The 19,464-nt window shown below is 34.9% G+C and overlaps 1 protein-coding gene across 1 annotated transcript in view; it reads right to left on the bottom strand.

The window, feature by feature from the left end:
• The window catches only part of LOC128246634 (ski oncogene-like), a 51,324-nt gene extending 32,758 nt beyond the window's left edge, over positions 1 to 18,566 (bottom strand). The window contains exons 1-2 of the mRNA XM_052964931.1: positions 17,552 to 18,566; positions 1,687 to 1,871 (exon numbers count right to left, since the gene is read on the bottom strand). Coding sequence (XP_052820891.1) covers positions 1,687 to 1,871; positions 17,552 to 18,457 — 1,091 coding nt within the window. The 5' untranslated portion in view covers positions 18,458 to 18,566. The remainder of the gene's footprint in view (positions 1 to 1,686; positions 1,872 to 17,551) is intronic.
• Positions 18,567 to 19,464: the final 898 nt, after the last annotated feature.

The following is a 19,464-nucleotide window of genomic DNA, read 5'->3' as shown; positions in this document are numbered from 1 at the left end:
TATGAGGGGATTTAATGCCCAAAGCAGGGTAAAAAGGGGCTACATATAAAGGTACAGTCACACCTAAGCCAGACCATCTCGGATCAAGAGATATCGTGATGCGGGGTGGTCCTGGGTGAAATTGAGTTGATGATCTCCTGACGGTCTCAAAACAGTGGACACCACAAGAGATAGAAACAGAGTACCACCACAGCAGCGCCACATTGCGGACTGTCCTTGACCAACATGGATTAAATCCTGAACCATCCCTGATCAGCTACAGATTGTTCTGATCCACCACAGACCGCCGTTCAACACAACATGCCTGATTGCCCAGGATCAACATAGTGCAACTACGGACCTTCCCAGAGCCAACACGATCGCTATACAGACCATGCATCCTAGACTAAATAAGGAAAAACCCTCCCTGATGGGCCTGGGTCACCACAGCAGTTTTAAACAGATAAATTGCCCTGGTGGTTTCCCGGACCATCCAGGACCAATCCGGATCAAGCAGGGCCCAACACGATCTATATCTGGAACATTTCTATGACCAAGTTTGAAGTTTTGCATTTAAGGACAACCGTTAATGTCAACTTCATCATGACAATTAATAACATTATTTCTTCCAAAAACAACGAGCATAAAGCAAGAACATTCAAAACCTTGTCAAAAACGCCCTTGTAATGTTTTCAAAATATGACATTAACGTGTAAAGTTAGAAAAACAAAGAGAATGCATGTTTCATGTTTTGAAATATATATATATTAATATTAAATTGTCAAAAATCACTGCAAATTTGTCACTTTTATTACCACTTAGCCTTAAGTGTGACAGAAACTGATATTATGTCTTAATTAAATACTAACAAATGTCAATGGCCAGAACAAATACATAGACTATTATGGTATAAGTACTCAGACCACTGCAATAATACCAAGAGGTTACTGACTTATTGTGGTGAAGACAGACTGAATATTTAACTGGAATATATCTTATTATGGCTGTTAGTGGGCACTGACCTAGTCATATAATACTAATTCTACATTATTTACATGTCTGGCTCAAGCAAAAAGTGGGCAATGACCTTGTCGAGTAGCAGTCTCTCGCTTAGGTCAAGGGGAAAAATGTGTTGACTTTTGGGCCTGTATCTTATATAATAAGGGAGAAAAAAATTAAAATTAGGTTTAAAAGCAAGAAAAATGTTAACATATGATGCCACTTAAAAAAGTATAAAAATTGCACCAAACTAGTTGTTTTTTTAATACCGGGATGAGAAATTAGAACGAATTGTTCTCTTTTGCCTACCAGTAGCTGATTTACGATGATAATACTCCACATTCCAAGCATATATTTGATGATTCCTAGTTCACTGGGTTATAATGAATTCGCTACTAGGCTAGTGCATAAAAACATCAGCATCTTTCTTCTCAAATGTTTAGTGTTTGTCAATTCTTGACACACTTGATTTCTTTTACTACTTTTTTTCATAAGAAGGGCAGTAAAAAAAAGTGTTTGTTACTAAAATACTTAACAATAATATTAATGCAGCTTATTATTAGTAGTTCACTGAATTAAAAAAACAAACAATTCCTCTTACTTTTTTTTACATTTTTTATCTTTATCTTTTGAATTTTGTCATCTTGCTCGCCAAGCTAAAGCATCAACTTGAAAAGGTTTTTATTCTATTTCTATTGTACAACATACCCTTCTCTCATGATAGCAGGGGGGGTCGGCAACATTTTCCCGTCTTTTGCAGACCAGGGTTGGAACGCTGACATCATCGCCCGTAGCGACGAGCTCCCAGTTTCCCATGATGCATCAGGGGAGGACGAGGAGGATCCATCGCTCTTGCTTCGCTTCGCGCCATCTTGTAACAATACGTCTGAACCCTGAAACATTGAGCAAGGTTACAGATTATTAAGATGATTTTAACACAGTCAATCATGAAGTCATTTATCTCAGAACAAAACATTATACCTTGTCTCGAAGGACACACTCACTCACATCTCAAAAAGGCGTGATCTCGGGATCGATTCCTTGCCTTGGTGTATGAGGGATGGTTGGTGTAAGCTGGACAATTGGAGTTTCTTAGAAAATCTGATTACACCCTCAACATATATACATGTAAGCAACACCACGCTCACATGCAAAATCTTGTCAACATGAGTGACATAACATTAATTGTGAATGACCGAACACTCCTTTTTGTAAATTTACTGGCTCATTTTCATAGTGAATTAATAGAACTAAAATTGCCCTCTCCCCTATAATTTCTTAAAATTTATACGGAAATGCTCTGATTGAAATAACATGTAATTTTTACTAACAATCCTTGTTACTGAAATTTGTATGATTAAAATGTTCCTGGTATGACTTAAACCAGCCCATTGGCTGTTTTTTTAAAAGTAATTCTATGAAAAAATAGCTCAATTATTGTTAAATAAGTTGCCTGTTTGTGGTTCACTCTTTTAAACAAAGAACATTATACTTTTTTTAAAGAACAAAATATCTGACAATTTTTAAAACAACAGAATCATTATAAATGGCATTGTGATAGCATTTATCTTTTCACAAAACTGTTTCCAAAAAAACGGAAGCAGCTTCCTAAGTGCAAGAATGCCAGTGAACGTGAATCTACCCTTGCCAACCTCAAGTACTTAGTTTTATGGTAATGCTTCTTTTAATATGCATTTAAATGCTCAGGAAAACATCAATTTTGTACTCCTTGGTGCTAATATTCCATTCATTTACCCCCCTCTGGAGCTGATCATGGCAAGCCTCCGCAGCAAAAAGGATAAAGCATATAATATGTGGTTTAAATCGTTTATGCAAGGGAGTAAGAGAAAATAATTATAGTACCACTTTGCTTCAAAAGTATATTTCAATTGAACATATATTTGTTAAAAATAATTTAAACAATTATTCACCAGTTTATCAATTTTAATAATTGCTTCAATCTAATTCAATAGGAATTTAAAAAGGTTATCTGGCTTAGACGTTGTGGTTAGGGCTCTCGATTCTCACCAAGTCGACTTGGTTTCGATTCCTATCATTGGAGCAATGTCCTATCTCCCATAATTCAACCACAACACAAAACCACAGAATTACGGAACACGAAAAAGTGACTTAATAGCTAAAGTTAATTTGACTTTCTTCACACTCTTAGTGAAATAAATGAAGTTTAATTTTTTAAACTGTTTAAAATGGAAATTGTGTAAATGAAATGAGATATTGTCACACTGTCACATTGTTTAACATGGCTTTGTTGAGTTTTTTTTTTAAATTCTAATCTCCCAACATTATTTGCTGGTCTACTTTAATATAGCTATAAAGAAAATAAAAAAGAAAAAAAAACGCAACCCAACATAATCTTTATAGAACTATAAAGACTTTCAAGCCAAATTAACCTGATTCTGTCAGGATGTTCCTAGCTGAGAAAACTCAGTGCACAAATCTCTGGCATTCCAAGAGAAGTTTCCACAATATACCTAAAAAAATGGCATGTTTATGGCTTTTTCGTCTATTGTATTTGCGCACTGTTCATGTCGTTTTTTCTAGCTCAATAATATTTTTAAAATCTAAGAGTGTTTTTTTTAGCAATTTGGGCTGAAATTCAGCCCATCCTATTAAAAATTGTCTTTTTCCCTCCAAATTAAAACTACCACTTAAATGTTTTTGCAAAGTAAAATTAAATAATCAAAACCTTTTTTGTAGAATAGTTGGGTGTATTTTTTAAGAAACAAACTTTACCACATTTGTTTTATCCTCCTACTATTTTCGAAAGCATTCTTGTTCATATCTAGACGAGATTTCAACTCCCAATTTTAGTCAATATGGCGCATTTTTCCCGACCCAATTCCCAATAGAGTGAAACAAGAAACAAGTGAAATTGTCGGTAAAATTTGGAAGCAATTGTAAGTTAAGATGGCAATACAACATTCGTTCAATTCACTTCATATGTACCATGTATCATTCTCTCAGATGGTATTTTGACAAGACAGACACACTTATCTTTATAAAACTCTTGCAACATGAGTCTACCTTTCAGTTCGCAATTTTGTAACTTAATTTGAACAATTTTAAAATTGCAATGTCTCAAAGGTACAGTATTGATATTTATAAATAGACATTTTGTTTCCAAAGCCAATTAATTAGGTCAACAAGACAATTAGCCAAATTTTAGAACAAACATAAATACAATGACTTAGCAATAGTGTGGCAAACTTAAAACATCAGAAAATAAACAAAAAACAAGTGAAGGCTGTGCAGAGTGAACACCATCGCTCATTTAGTCTTTTTTCAGTTCAAAGATGCACTCTCAACCAAATAAGATTTTAATACCACACAATTAATACAATTGTTCTGATACACAAAAAGAGATATATAAATGTCAAAAACAAAGGTTCTTTTGAAGGATACCGATTTAAGTTTAAAAGAAAGGTGCAGAAAACATGGAATTTCTACCTTATGAGAAGATAGAAGATCACAGTAAATCTTTTAGCAATCACCAATCATTTAATATTACTGCGTTTTCAGCTATTAACGGTAAATAGAAGGTTACAGTCTTGTTATAAATAATTGGTATTTTCCATAAAGTAAGTTATTAAAGGTTTATCACTCAAAAGTTATGTTTGTTATAATTGTGTATGTATTGATTTTGAATAAGAGTGTCACTTTATACAAGATGCGTAACTCAACAATTATTAACTCCAGATTTATTCCCCTTGTTATACAGCCGAACCATGATGGCTCAAATTCCTTATTGACTTGAACAAGATATAAAGGACCGATTTCTTTACACTACAGGTAAACAGTCCAGTTTGGCTCGAATTATCTGAGACTTGTGCTTATAATTTTCGCCAGTCCCTGTGATTTCAAGCCAACAGAGTTTGACTGTACATGGGTGCATTCTTTCTCAACATGTGTACCAAGTTACATTTCAAATTCTTGAATGATTTTTAAGTAATGGCTTCAAGGTTAAAGTTCTCCCATAACAAGGAAAAACTGACAAGCTTTAAACAATGATTTTAATAGCGATGTTCTAATTTAAGTAATGTGTTTTATCATGAATTTAAATAATCTTATGCCTACCATGCATGCTTTGTCATTGATCTTTAATAATGTACTGTTTGGCTTTGATATGATTCCAAATATATTGGCAAGTTCAGAACGGTTATTGACTGGTTTATAGTAAGCATTATATATTCTATTTTCATGGCAAGATATTCGGCACAGGTATTTTAACAATCCTTAAACCTGGCCGTCAGCCACACAATATAAATCACCAAGATAAGTGTCTTTAGTACAATTATGCAGTAGAAAATAGCACAAGTGATGTTTTACTGAAATATCTCGACAGGACTCAGAGAGAAAGATTGTACCAATGTTACAAATACACAGTCAAATGTTCTGGTCTAGTAACTGTTTACGGGGTTAAATAAATAACTATAGAAATGGAACAAGATCAATGAGCTGTATGTTATATTTACTCAACAAATATAGGGAATGTTCAAGACTCAAAAAACCCATAAAATGTACCAATGATTTGTCATGCCACAAGTAAAGAATTTGATCGAATGAACACAAGACTGTGTATACTGGTCAAAAACCAAACATCTCAACAGATATAATAAACACAACGATATAAATATATATATATAAATGTGTATTTGTTATTGTACTTTTTTTGAATGGGCTATTATAAGTGACTATTAAGCACTATAATTGCCATGATATGTTCCATAAAATCAAAAGATACCAATAACAAAAACAGTTTGACCTGTATTTCGTTAGTACACGTTTCATTATTGAGTTGGATCATGTAGACCGCATACAGGAAAAATTAGCTGACTTAATTTTTCTATATCAAGGCTTCTGGGCGGTTTATGAGAACTAATTGTCAAATATACAATGCCAAAGAAGGACAAACTTTTATAAACATAAATGGTGTCTGTATTGGTCAGAGTTGGTGAAAACACAGGGCTTTTTCTGCCCATTTTAGGAAAGAGACCCGGCCTAGACATTTTGGGAAAATTTGCGTCGCGAAAATGCCGAAATTGGGAAATCTTACAGTTAAAAGAACAAGCTGTACATCTAGTCTCTTGCGAATGAGGAAATTATTTAATATTAGTTTCTTTTCCCTTTTAAAAGACCAAAATGGCTCCTTGGGGTATAAATATCTATTTAAATAAATGAACCAGTACAGGTAATAAGACTTCCTGAAAAAATAATACTTTTTGGGGTGTTTTTTTACTTTTGATTTGGATTTTTTTCTGAGAATTGGGAAAAATATCTTATATTTCGCTTTGAGAATGGGTCTGATAGTCGGACCCGTGGGTACTATAGAAAAAGCCCTGAAACATAAACCATCTCTGGCTGATACTGCAGCCAATGCTATCAAATGATCTTGCACAATACAAATTGTGATTTTTAAATGGTTACAATGTGATATTTCAATGATTTTGAACTTTATTCTGAACTCCAACAATGATTAAATAATCTTATCAACATGCACTTGACTGTTATCAAAATATGCTGTGCATCATCTATCATGATATCATGCCCTTGTTCATGGTCAAGTATGTGCAATTATCATGATGGAAATGATAATTAAAACTCGGTAGAGTGCTCATATAACAAAAACTACTTTGTGTAGAATTGTATGTTTGATAATAATTTGAACACATGCATGGCATAACAGTTGCACCATAAATTTAGTAGATAATGAATTCATCACTGTGTGCCCCTCGATCTGGCCTGCAATATGAGGATTTTACCATGTTTAAAAGTGTTTCCATTGTTTTTTTCTGTACCTCGACTCCAAAAGCGGACATATAATGACAAATTAGCTTGGCCTAATTGTTATCGAGATAAAACCGCGACCTTGACATTTGACGTGACCATCAATAAGTGTCATTTACTAGTCATGACCAACTGGAATACCAGGCATCAAGTTCCTGGGTGCAAGCGTTCTTGAGTAAGAACTGTTTATTCACCTCAAGGTCACTGCAACTTGACCATCAACAATTTACTAGTCATGCGCAACTAGCATTCACAGTATGATGAATGAAGTTCCATGGAGCAAAAGTTCTTTATTTATTGACAAGAAACCATTTTTTTTCATTTCATAGTCTCTGCAACCTTGACCTTTGATCTCAAACCCAATAGGGGTCATCTGAACTAGTCATGACCAACTAGCAGACTGAAAGTATGAAGTTCCTTGGTGCAAGCGTACTTTAGTTATGAGGAAACTTTTTTTCGGCTCAAGGTCACCAAGACATTCACCTTTGACCTACTGATCTCAAAATCAATAGTTTCATCTACTGGTCATAACCGACCTGCATACCAAGTAAGTTTCTTGGTGCAAGTGTTCTATAATTAATGAGCAGAAACAAAGAATGACATACAGACTGACAGACAGGGCAAAAACAGTAAGTCTGCCACAGAAGGGGGAGACATTAAAGAATGATAATAATTTATTTATTAAAGATAACACATTTAAAGCTGAGTAACACATCTTATTTACAACAATAATATTTGCCTTCATAGAAATATCAACATCAATGCAAACAAGCAAAACACAAAGTTCTGCATGCACGCAGACATGTAAACACCTACACTTTCAACATTTGAAAGTTTCAAGAAAAAGAAAGTTATCGAATAACTATTCAAATCTTCATGTGTAACAATTGAATTATAATGTCCTGATTTTTATACACATATAATTATATTATTTCCAATAACTTGTGGTACGTTTGCATTAACTATATAACCTAGTTGGGGCAGGCCTTGAAAAATGGATAACTAAATTATCTGTAAGTACTCAGAGTTCAACTTTCTCCCTGATATCATACCATTGCAACATTTTGCAGGCAACATTCTTTAATTCACACCGATATAAAACACACATTTGCAATGGCAGTACACATAATTAATTACATATATTCATGGAATGTGCATAGAAATTAGTCTCATCTCTGTCTATCATTTTTGTTCAGTTGCGCTTCTTGATTCACCGAGAAAATAAAATATTAATTTTGGCACCAGGCAATATCTTGAGGACTAAGCTACACTGGCAGTAAAACGTGAACACAAAAATACCATGTAAACAATGGTAAAATCACAAGGCCTTAACACACGGATTCCCAGTTTTTATGAGCATTTTCATAGCTTTTAGATAATCATCCTCTTCTTTTTTTACAATTTAATATGCGTGACTCATTTACACTGCACGAATATTCCAACAAAAAATAAGACCAATGAACTGTATTTAGAACCGGGCATGCACAAGAGACAATTAAAATGAAACATATTATTGATTCTTTGAAAAGCATGACATTTTGTTTAATGATGATGATGAATATTGGATTTCCTTTGCAAACATTTTAATGACTGAAAATGCACATATTTTTAATGATGCTGCCACTGCTTAAATGCATTAGACTGACTGTCAAACTGACATGACACCTAACCTGGTTAAACCTCGATATTCTTATTAATAAATGGCCACTGATAACCCTCGCCAAATATATGCTCATGGATTCTATGTGAATTAACTTAATGACATTTAATACATATCGTTGCTTGAATTCAAGTCTCAACTGCATGTTTTCCGATTTTGATTAAAACAAGAGCTGTCACAGAGACAGCGCGCTCGACTTTTCCGCCGCTTTTCAGTGTAAGGATTGAAAAGTTTTGGCGAAACATGCATGGATCACTGTAAGATTAGATTTCAATGCAATACATGATGTGCTGAGATATTAACATAAATGTGGTTACACGCAAATTTTAACCAGAATTTTTAAGTGTAATAATAAAGGGCCATTATTTGCAAAACACAGTTATAAAACTTGATTATTCAATTAGGTTGGATGGTTGAGTACCATTGTATAAAGTCTCAATGCAATACCTCAAGTAGTTGCTGAGATATTAACCTATGTGTGCTTGCACGCAAAACCTTAACCAAGGGGTGACGCCGACGCCGACGCTTGGGTGAGTAGTATAGCTCTCCTTATTCTTCGAATAGTCAAGCTAAAAATGCGCTTAAAGATTTGGAGGTCAAAGGACAATTTTTTACCACACTTTTCAAAAGAGTTGATTATGAGGTTGATTGGTTATATATCAAATTTTAGGAAAATTGATGTGCATTATCTACAATGATTTAATTAATGCCTACTTATGTTCAACAAAAAGCTACATTCGATCATATGCCACCTGCAAAAACAGAGGGATGCCCAGAGTCCTTAAATAAACTTCACAATGTACATAAAGTACATATCAATTGTAAAGTGCTCCAGACTTGCCACCAGTTATTTCCCCAAGGTCATTGGTCATTATGAACAGAGTTCATATAAAGGTCAGACCCATCTTAAGCTCCAAGAGACAAGAATGTTATGAACTTCTACTGTCTGCAAGACAAATTACATTACTCCAGGAGATTTGTGTTCAATATCACACCAAGAGCCAAAGTACTTTATATTCCAATCAGTTAAGCACCACTTAGGTCAACATACCACCATGGGACACAGTTTCACTGTAATAAAGGGGGAAGATGTTTTTTTTTATTCCTGAGGGTCAAAGACATGTCAGGTTCAAAAGTTCACAGTGAGCTCACATATATATATGCTTTGAGCTCCAGGGTCATTTACAAGGGGGGTAACTGCTTTAGTGTCTGCATCCACTTAAAAAGACTTGATCTTATCAGATTATTAGAAAATTTATACCCATTCTGCCATAGTTTAGGCTAGGATTTGTGATATGCTGGAAATTGTCTTTTAGCTAATAACCTGCATACATTCAGCAAGACTTATGACCACTCTCTCACCAATACAGCAGTCAAGATTAGCACTTTTAGCCTAGCGCTGGTATTCTTAAATCATCCCAGGTTATTTCCTAACCAAGTCAAATAGGAAGACTTCCATAAGTTTTTTAACCTAAATGTGTGTATAATAAATAGTAAAAGAACAATCAGTATTCAGAAGTTAATCTATAAACATTGTGATAAAGAAAATGAAAAAAGTAGGAAAATAAAAATAGGCGCCGACCCTACCGTTTTTATAGTCAGTTGGTATAAAAAATAAATAAAAAAAAATGAAATAAAAAAATTATATATTTTATAAGTATATTTTGAAACCTTGAACGCTTTACACAATCCTCCAATGATCAAAATAACGCTCTTATGTAAAGCTTATTAAAAGTATAAAAAAATACCTGCCTTCCCTAATTGTTCATGAAAAGGATGTAACCCTAAACAAACCATAGGCCATATAAGGATGTCATATGAAAACTTGCCCAGCCCTAGAATTATGCTAGTATAATGCAAAACCTTTAAATTTGTCTCATAACAAATGATGCATTTAACTTTTATTGTGATGACAGAAAATTCAAATGTAGTCAGATTTTGTTTTCAATTTGACAACCTTATCTTTCACTCACGCTCGGATTTTACCATATAACTGAAATACGACAGACATCACGGCACTATGATTGCTGTTTTTTAGACATTGTGGCACTGTTTTGCAGACATTGTGGCACAGTGCATAATGTCATGGTTCATGTATTGACATTTCTATAGTAAACTAGTTTATTCAGTTTTCACAACCAAAAGTCAAAAATATTTTATTTTTTTAAAAAGGATGTCAGTTAATGTTGCAAGTGCTTTTGTTTGCATTTTCTGCATAGTGAATTAGTAATTCTTTGTGTTGTTGGTAATTTCTTTGATAATATTGTGCCTGCACATGTACGTAATGAGTAAAATGCATGGTTGTTGTCCCTCATATAACACATATGTCAATTGTTCAGCCTATCACAATGGTCAAAATTAGCACAACCCAGCACAATCACTGAACTGGTAAATGCTTTCCAAGCTTGCTCAAATTGATTGCTGAAAATTTTGATGCATTATCAGGATTGTTTATTTGAAAGCCTGAATACGATGACTGCTATAAACCACAAGTGATGCACAGATGAATGAACAGCAAGCCTATACAATGAATTCATTTTAACTCTTTATGGGCAGCATTTTTTCTGAAATCAATACCCTATTTAGCGATTCTAGACAGGCACAGACTGGGCCTCAAATATTCTGATCAATCAGGCTCCTCCTGTCAACAATAGTGGATACAGTCTGGCTAGTGGAGACTTATCTTCTGCCATTGATTCCAGATTCATGTCATGTCTGAGCAGCTTCCCATTACCTAAATGGCGACAGCCTGATTACTTATTGACCCTGTGATACTCCACAGCTTCTTCAGCCAGTATTGATTGTCTGCCACCATTATATTCTCAGAGTCCAGACTATCAACAATCTGACAGTATCAGAGGGCCTACAACCACAAGAGAATGAAAATTATGAAAAATGCCCAGTCAGTCATCAGAGAAAGATCAATACAACTTAAGACTACAGCCATCAAATACATTCCTGTTCCCTCAGCGCCAGTGAAAAACTACCAAGGCAGCATTTTTGTATTGTTTTTTATTGAGAGGGGGGTTCACCAGACTTCCAGTCTCGCCACTTCCAGACCATGAGAATCATCTAGACAGACAGACCAATATTGGAGAAATAAATCCTGTTTTTCCAAATAGCTGTAGCCCATAAAGCAATAATATATGCTGCTGCTTTTATAGCGGTAGTAGGTTTTCCTGAAACAGTTGCCAGGGAAACAAGAAAACAAATCAAACAATTCATTATTTTGTTTCAATGGAGCCGTCAGACAGTCCTCAGACAAAATGAAGTGGAAGTCTAAATTTGACAAGAGACCCGGAAATGCTAGGAGGATGGTGGGCTTGATAAATAGTAATGAAACTCAATAACAACAAAGTCTGTTCTCCAAAATATCTCCCAGGGTGACAATTTATTGATGAATACAGCAAACTGTATGGTTGCTTTTAGGAATAAATAAAATATTTTGTGAGCCTGCTTTGCCATGCTTTCTATACTTACTCTTGAGGAATGGCTTACAGAATATTAGTTTTATTATTCAAGAACAAAAACACCAAGGAATTTCTCAAATTTGAACCTATCATTCTGCAATAATTTCATTTTTCATTCACATTAAAAGAAATATTTCAAGTAAGTATTTCATCATCAAGTCTTAATAGAATTAGATGAAAGTATTAACCTCATTAAGTCAATTTATAACTGGTAGGTCTACGGCTTAAACTAAGCACATAAAAATGAAGTGCCTGTAAAAGTGTAATAACTTACTAAAACTTATTTACCGTAAATGTCCTAATAGTGATGCAATGTCACGGCGCAGGTTAATTTCATTGTTTACAACATTAGTTTTTTGTAACCTACAGTGGTACAATTTGGTAGCTGGTTTAATATAAGTCATCAGCAATGCTGAAAAAAGACAGCCAAAAGGATGTTTACAAAAACGTTAGCTGCAATTTTTTTAAGAGACATTAGTAAGTTTAAGTTTGTTCAAGTCCCAGAATTAGACAATGTACATGCAAAAGACTCAGCGCATCCATTTAATAGGTTGTCTTTTTGGGCAATTGAATGTCTAATTGAATGTGGTTACAACTGACTGATGCATTAGGGCAAGGGAGTCTATTAGGGCATGGATGTCTATTAGGGCATAGATGTCTATATGGTCAAATATGGTAATGAGTTACTACAGCCTTGCAGGTAGGCATTATAGCTATTATTTATTCTGCAGATTGTGTCCAGTCAAATTAAAATACTAAATTCTAACCCCCCTTATCAACAAACATGCCAGTAACAAGCCTAAGAGCAGACAATTTACCCTGTGCAGCGGTCAGTCTGACAATTTGTGGGCTGTGAGCAAGACTTATTAACTACCCAAATTAATATTGCCAGTTACAGCAATTTTGAAAGGGAAATTGCCATTTTGCTATATCAGGGATAAGAGTCAATACTATTGATCATTATCAAAGGTAGACACAGTCATAACAGTCTCTTTGGTGTGGTCAAGTACTTACAATTGGCCAGTAAATGACCGCTTGACCACCAGTCACCTTGGTCACTTAGACCATGTTGGCATACCTCATCAAGGTGGCTCTGGCTTAAAGTACATGTACAATACTTATATACCTTATTCCCTTATAATATGAATATTTAATTTGTGGCTGAACATTTTATACTGTATATTAAATTATAAAGTTTACTGATAATATTGTTAAACAACACATGCCTGAATAGATGCACAATTGGTCCTTTCGGTAGGTTACAATATAACTTTGTTTGATTCAGAAACTTGAACAGAGCTTAAACAAACTCAAAAATATTACAAAAAAAGAAGCAAATTCCTTTGCTATGATCACAACATTTGCCATTTTGTTAACAGCCCACCTGCTGATATCACTTCCACATAAACCTGCTCCTGTAGTATACTGAATGCTGAAATTCTGGACAGTTACTTGTTGTTACATTTGTTGGTTTAAAAAAAAAGGCAACATACTATCTCAATCTTTGGCCCTGAAACACTGTAAGACAAATTAACAAGTCAGTGCCATGTTCTGTTTGTCAATATTTTACTTTTTATGACTTTCAGATCTATGTGGTTTAATTAACATACTAATAAGGTGTTTATATTATGTCCTCAAATGAATCCTTTTTGCTTTATCATTTATATATTCTGTTACCACTGGTCTTAAATCTGAGACTTGACTAGATATTTTAGACCACTTAAAATGTATGCCAGGCACCACCTATTGTTTCACTACCTTAATATTGTCTAATTTCCCCTTTATTCAAAAGGGCACTGGTACCTGTCCCCACAAGACTGCTTACATGATTTACTTATTAAATATGGAATCAGATAATACAGTGTGGTACTGTTTGATGCTCAGCAAGAGAACTCTGGGTCGATTGTTCAGAATATTGTAAATTTATAAAGTGAACAACCTGGATCGTTGTTAACTATTGAATCTTTAAAACCCTGAAATTCTCATTGACACACATGTGATGTCAACTGATTCAGCTATGCTGGATATATTTGAAAATATCAGCACATCATAAAATAGTTCAGCTACAATTCTGTTAACAATGGTGTTGACTTTAACAAAATCCAGAACAATCAGCCCTGAATGTCCTCTGTTTTCCCTATTAAAAACCAAAAACATTTTTTTATGAACTTCCATCACCAGCATGATCAAGCCAACAACGCATTTAATTAAACTGATGTTATCAAGAGAATTGATGATGTATCATGCATTGATAGACAACAAAATGTATCGGTGACAACTAAAAGGATTGTATTTACTTGTATCAACAACTCATGCACTTGACCCAAGTTGTATTTTATAAAGAGAACTATATTTACTAACGAAATTGTAAGCCAAAGTTCAAGTTACAGTGTTCAATAAAAAGGATAATGACTTTGATGAACTACAGATACTTATGTTCTTAAGAAGCCTAAGTGAATTAACATGTATCTGACTGAAAAATCAATTAAACCGGAGTTGTTGTATCCAAGCAACCTGAGACCAATAGGCTGAAAAAGGGAGCTGTTTAATTTCTATTTTATGGTACATGTGAAGGTGAAACCCGCTGCCTTGCGTATAAAAAATAAGTGATTTTGCGAGTATGCATTCATGTAGCAAATAATGCTATATGTAGCATGTATCACTCTCTTGTGTCTTGCATTCTCTGAAAGCAGACTCTGACAACACTGTACACATACCAAAAAAAACAATTTCAGTCTTATGAAATGGTATGTCATAAAGGAGGGACAGAATTAAGACCTCTGAAATGAACTAAAAGGTGTGTAATCTTTAACTAATAGTAATAACACTTATTTTGTCCAGTGTCATTGAGAGAAATCATTAATGAAATGTCCACTCCCATTTTGTCAATGGATGTCCAGTCAGTCAATACAGAGGCATTGTATTCTTATGTGGACTAATCCTGCCCTGGGCGCCATGACACTCAAAAACCACTGGTCATTCTGCCTTTCTGGACACTGGTCAATAAAGGTGTATGTCCATAGGAGGCCAACATAAGTTAAAACAATACAGTACTACTATATAAGTAGTTTACATACTGGTACTTATAATAGCAATAAGCCTTTGTGTAATGCTGCACACCTAAACCAACATAAGGGCCATGTGCAAAATAATTCCCATGGAACCAATTCACAATAAATACTATTCAGAAGTTTTCAATGACAGAGAATGCAATCTCTGACCATAGTTAGCTACCATGATTACAGAGTTTTAAATATATGCAAGTTTAAACGATGCCTACAAAGTAACAGGCATTAAATATTCAATAATAACCTAATTATGAATATCAATAAACAAAACTTGTTCTTCTTTCCATCTTAAATACAAAAACATGACCTGCACACCTACCAAATAATCACAAATGAACATTATTATGTTCATACAATTTATAGGACAAAGAACCCACAACTATGTTACCAAGTTAATGAGTTTTACAGGGTCTAGGTATTTCATCTGATGATCATACTCATTTATACTGAATCAGTCTACTGTATTAATAGCTACTAAGTCGGTCAGTTGAGGCACCTCCAGGGCAGTGCACTTAGTCAGGAAATCAATGAAACGGCTGGTGAAGTACATGTATGTGTGAGGGACATTAGGGGGAATAAGCAGGCTAATTTCCGGATTTGTTTTTCTTTTGAAAGCTAGACTTAACTGTATTTCAAAGAAAGTACATAATGTGCAAATATTGCTAACTTATCAAACTAATATATATTATGTTATGGTTTATTTAATAAAATGAAAAGAAGTTTTTACAGACAGTTTAAAATCCTGTTATTTAACATACTATGCTACAGGTAAATTCCTTAAATCAGGTGTTACTGATAAATACTGGCAATCATGTTCAGTCAAAATTTTAATGCTTTTGTGTCTCAAAATGTCAATGCCATGGTCAGGCCATAACAACCACCTTGTTCTCTAATATCACATTGGCCTTCACATTTTCTATCTCAAGAATCTTGCAAGATAAGAAAACCTGTCTTAACAGCATTCATTTCAGACAAACTGTACACAAAAAATACCTCTATCATGCCACCATGTGATCTATATTAGTTATGGCTGGGCTGTCAAAGGTTCACAAAATACCAGACCTAAGGTGTGTACCAAAGTCTACACTGATTGACCCCAGTGATAAATACTTTTTATGCACAATCGTTGTTATTTTATGGTGTAACAACATCATAACATTAAAATGCCTGAGGTATCAAGCACTTTCAACATTTTGATAAATATATTGAAAGGAAGGCAAAACAAAACATTAGACCATGAAATGACAGATTTTAACTCGGATAAGGTCTGACAGAGACGCAATAAATATTAATTTTATGATGTTTTTTGCAAAGCATTAGTTTGAACCATAAAGCAAGCCATGCGCAAATGCTTTAATTAAGCAAAAAAAAATAATATATCAATTAGTTATACAGTTCTTAAAATTTAATAACATAATCAGTGCATGAAAAATTGAAAAATAAGCGAAAACATCTCTTTAAAAGTTAACTCCATACCTATGCCCAGTTCTATTTTTATTATATACAAGTACTAACCCATTTTGTAATGATGCACAAGAGCAATTAAGCTTACATACATAGGGGTTCAACTTCAGAAATGTGAAATCTCCAATTTACCATATTTCTTATTCAATTTACAGTTCCCAAGGCAGAGACCTTAAGACCCAACTATAATTCCTAATTTTAGCACCATGACCAATTATATAAAGAAGAACATACACTAAATATGTGTCAGACGCTCTAATTGGAAGACTGGAAATAAATCTGTGAAATCATCTCATTCATAGTGCATTAACTGACATAACAGATACATATTACGAATACTTCACAACAATGCTGTTATGCAATTTGTCTACAATAACAATATCTAATAGTATTAATGCTTATCTTGGAGGTATTAGCATTTAAACAGTTATGCAAATCCTTAAAATCTTGTCTTTTCAAAACTTGCATAACCAGCGTTTTTTATCCTATAGGTTACAGTTTGTTTGTAAAAACCTTGGGGAAGTAAAAGATCCTTCAGAATAATTGTGTGCTAAAAAGTTGACATTTGACGGCCTTTGGATTAATTAGTACATGTACCTCCGATTGGATCTTGAATTTAAATCCTATCACCCCTAAGAAATAAGCAACAGCAGCTGGTAGTGGACTTCTATGGCCCTGACCGACTGTTTCATACACAGGCTCCCCAAGGTTGCGATAGAAGTATATGAACACACCTACTTATTTGATTGTATGTTTAATAGAAAGAGTACTTATTTAATAACTAATTCTCCAAATCGTGATGAGACTTTTTCATTTGAACATCAGAACTCGATATAATACCTTGGCTCCATATCGGTTTGTTGTCTGTACGATTAATAGAATCATAAGATTTTCTACGAATTTTCAAAACATTTTTTACGGAGTCCCGTCATTTTTATGGAGTCCCCCTGCTTCATGTATGAGTTCAAAAAATCAATATGATGCTTACAAGAGATAACGATATCCATAATATTATGGCTTTTTGTGTAAATTTCCACCACAATACACACAAAGCTCTTAAAAATAAAATAGTAATAGCCACATCTGACAAAGGTCACAATATTTACCTGTTTCCTTTTATATTTGTTGGAGCCATCAAATCGAGCCTTTATCGACTCAAGCACTTCTTGCAATTTGTCAATTCCAGGCTGATGTTTCGCCAAGAGAACATAATGTCGCCAATTGGCTGAGTCAAAGCCCCAATGGCATGTTCGGTTTTCCAGAGATTTATGTGAATGACGCACAAACTGTTGTGGAGTAAGCCATCTTCCACAGTCGGTGCACTGAATACAGTTAGCATGAGGGGACGTATAAGCATCCGTATTAAAATTCCCTTTACATTTGCCAAAGCACTCATGATACACTTTGAAGCTGTTAGGAGAGGGATGGGACAGAGGTGGTTCTTCCGTTGAACGAAGGAGAGCGTTACACAGGCGCTCAGCGTCTGTTTTTGTAATCAGTCCACAACTTGGGGCGGTCATCGGTAAGTCCCCTGACCGCTTTAGAATTTCCAACTGCTCTGGCTGACATCGCGAGCAAAATATGTGTAGATCATCGCACGCTGTGTTAATTTCTGAAAGTTCAGAATGCTTTAGCACTGTGTTTAAAATCTGTGGGAGACATAATCTTTTCTCACCCCCTACTAAAAAGCATGCTATCTTCTCATTTTCCAACAAAGTCTCCGACTTCTCGCTGCTGCCACTATCCGCAGGTGTAAACACAGGTATTTGCTGAACGCGACACTTTAATTGGTACATGTACTCAAATTCCTTACTCATATTACTTTGAACCTCAAACGCTTTACGTGTGTATTCCTCACTAGAAAGTTTCGCCATTTGCTGAGCCTGAACTCGATCATGTGCATTCGGCAAATTAACCACTCCAGGACCCTGTAACGTCCGATTAGCCGAAGTTTGAAAACTTTTTAGAACCCGCTGAATATGCGGGCTCACAGATTGAGGCGCGTTTTCCATTAAAATGTCTTACACTCCACATTTATGTCGATTAAACCGTCCGAATTCCGACATTTTGTTATCAAAATGAGAGCTACTGCACACTACACATGAAGTCAAAATACAGCAGTGCTAGACGTCTACTGATTGGATAACACGACTCGCTGTTACATTTACTGAAAGCCTCTTGGCGAGCACGACCTTGGCTTGTTTTTCTGTCATTTTTCAGAATATCTATTGATGTCTGTTAACATATTTTGTGGTCATCGCACTAGCCGTATAAAGAAATTTCTCTTTTTTAAACCCAGTTATTAAAATAACGTTATTGGAATGTTAAACTTGTAAGTGTATTGCGAGAATGAATGGCTGTTATCTTTTACCCCCAGTCGCTCAATAATTTATGAAGAATTGAAGATTTAATGCAAAATGCAACTACTCAAGCATGTTTATCCTTTTTATAATGGTGTGTAAAAAATAAGAAATCCAAAGGATTGTGTTTGTTTTGAAAATTAATGGCAGAAAACAAGTCGAGAGCACACAGACGGTGGTCAGTTTGGTGCTAATTGGAGACTACACATTTGCATTGTAGCCGTCTAGTCTATGACGTCAGGACTCGTGTGTCGTCTCGAGCTACCACCTACAGTCTATAGTCTGTTTCTACATGCCATTAATTAGCGCTGTTGTGGTCACATTCCAGAGGTTTTGCGCGGCATTCTGTATCAGTGGTCGACTGACGGGGAATTTGGCAGACTTGTGAGATGTATCCCGAGGAAGACCATAATTTATTGGTTTTCTAGATATGACCAAAAAAAAGAGTGATATGAATCATATCACGTTAAATACACACTGTAAGGGAGATTATTCCAAAATTGTTATACGGAGAAAGTAAAAAAAAAACATGCGATATGCGAGAATGTCCCCGTCTTTGTACGCAATTCTCGACCGGCATACCACATGTTCATTCATCAGAGGCTGATTCCGGTCCATTTTGATGATATTACGGTTAAGTTGGGTGCAGTTAGATGACC

This window comes from Mya arenaria, chromosome 9 (genome assembly GCF_026914265.1).
Source record: "Mya arenaria isolate MELC-2E11 chromosome 9, ASM2691426v1".
Lineage (NCBI taxonomy): Eukaryota > Metazoa > Mollusca > Bivalvia > Myida > Myidae > Mya > Mya arenaria.
The sequence above is the reverse complement of the archived record's forward strand: the minus strand, read 5'-3'. Positions and strand labels throughout refer to the sequence as shown.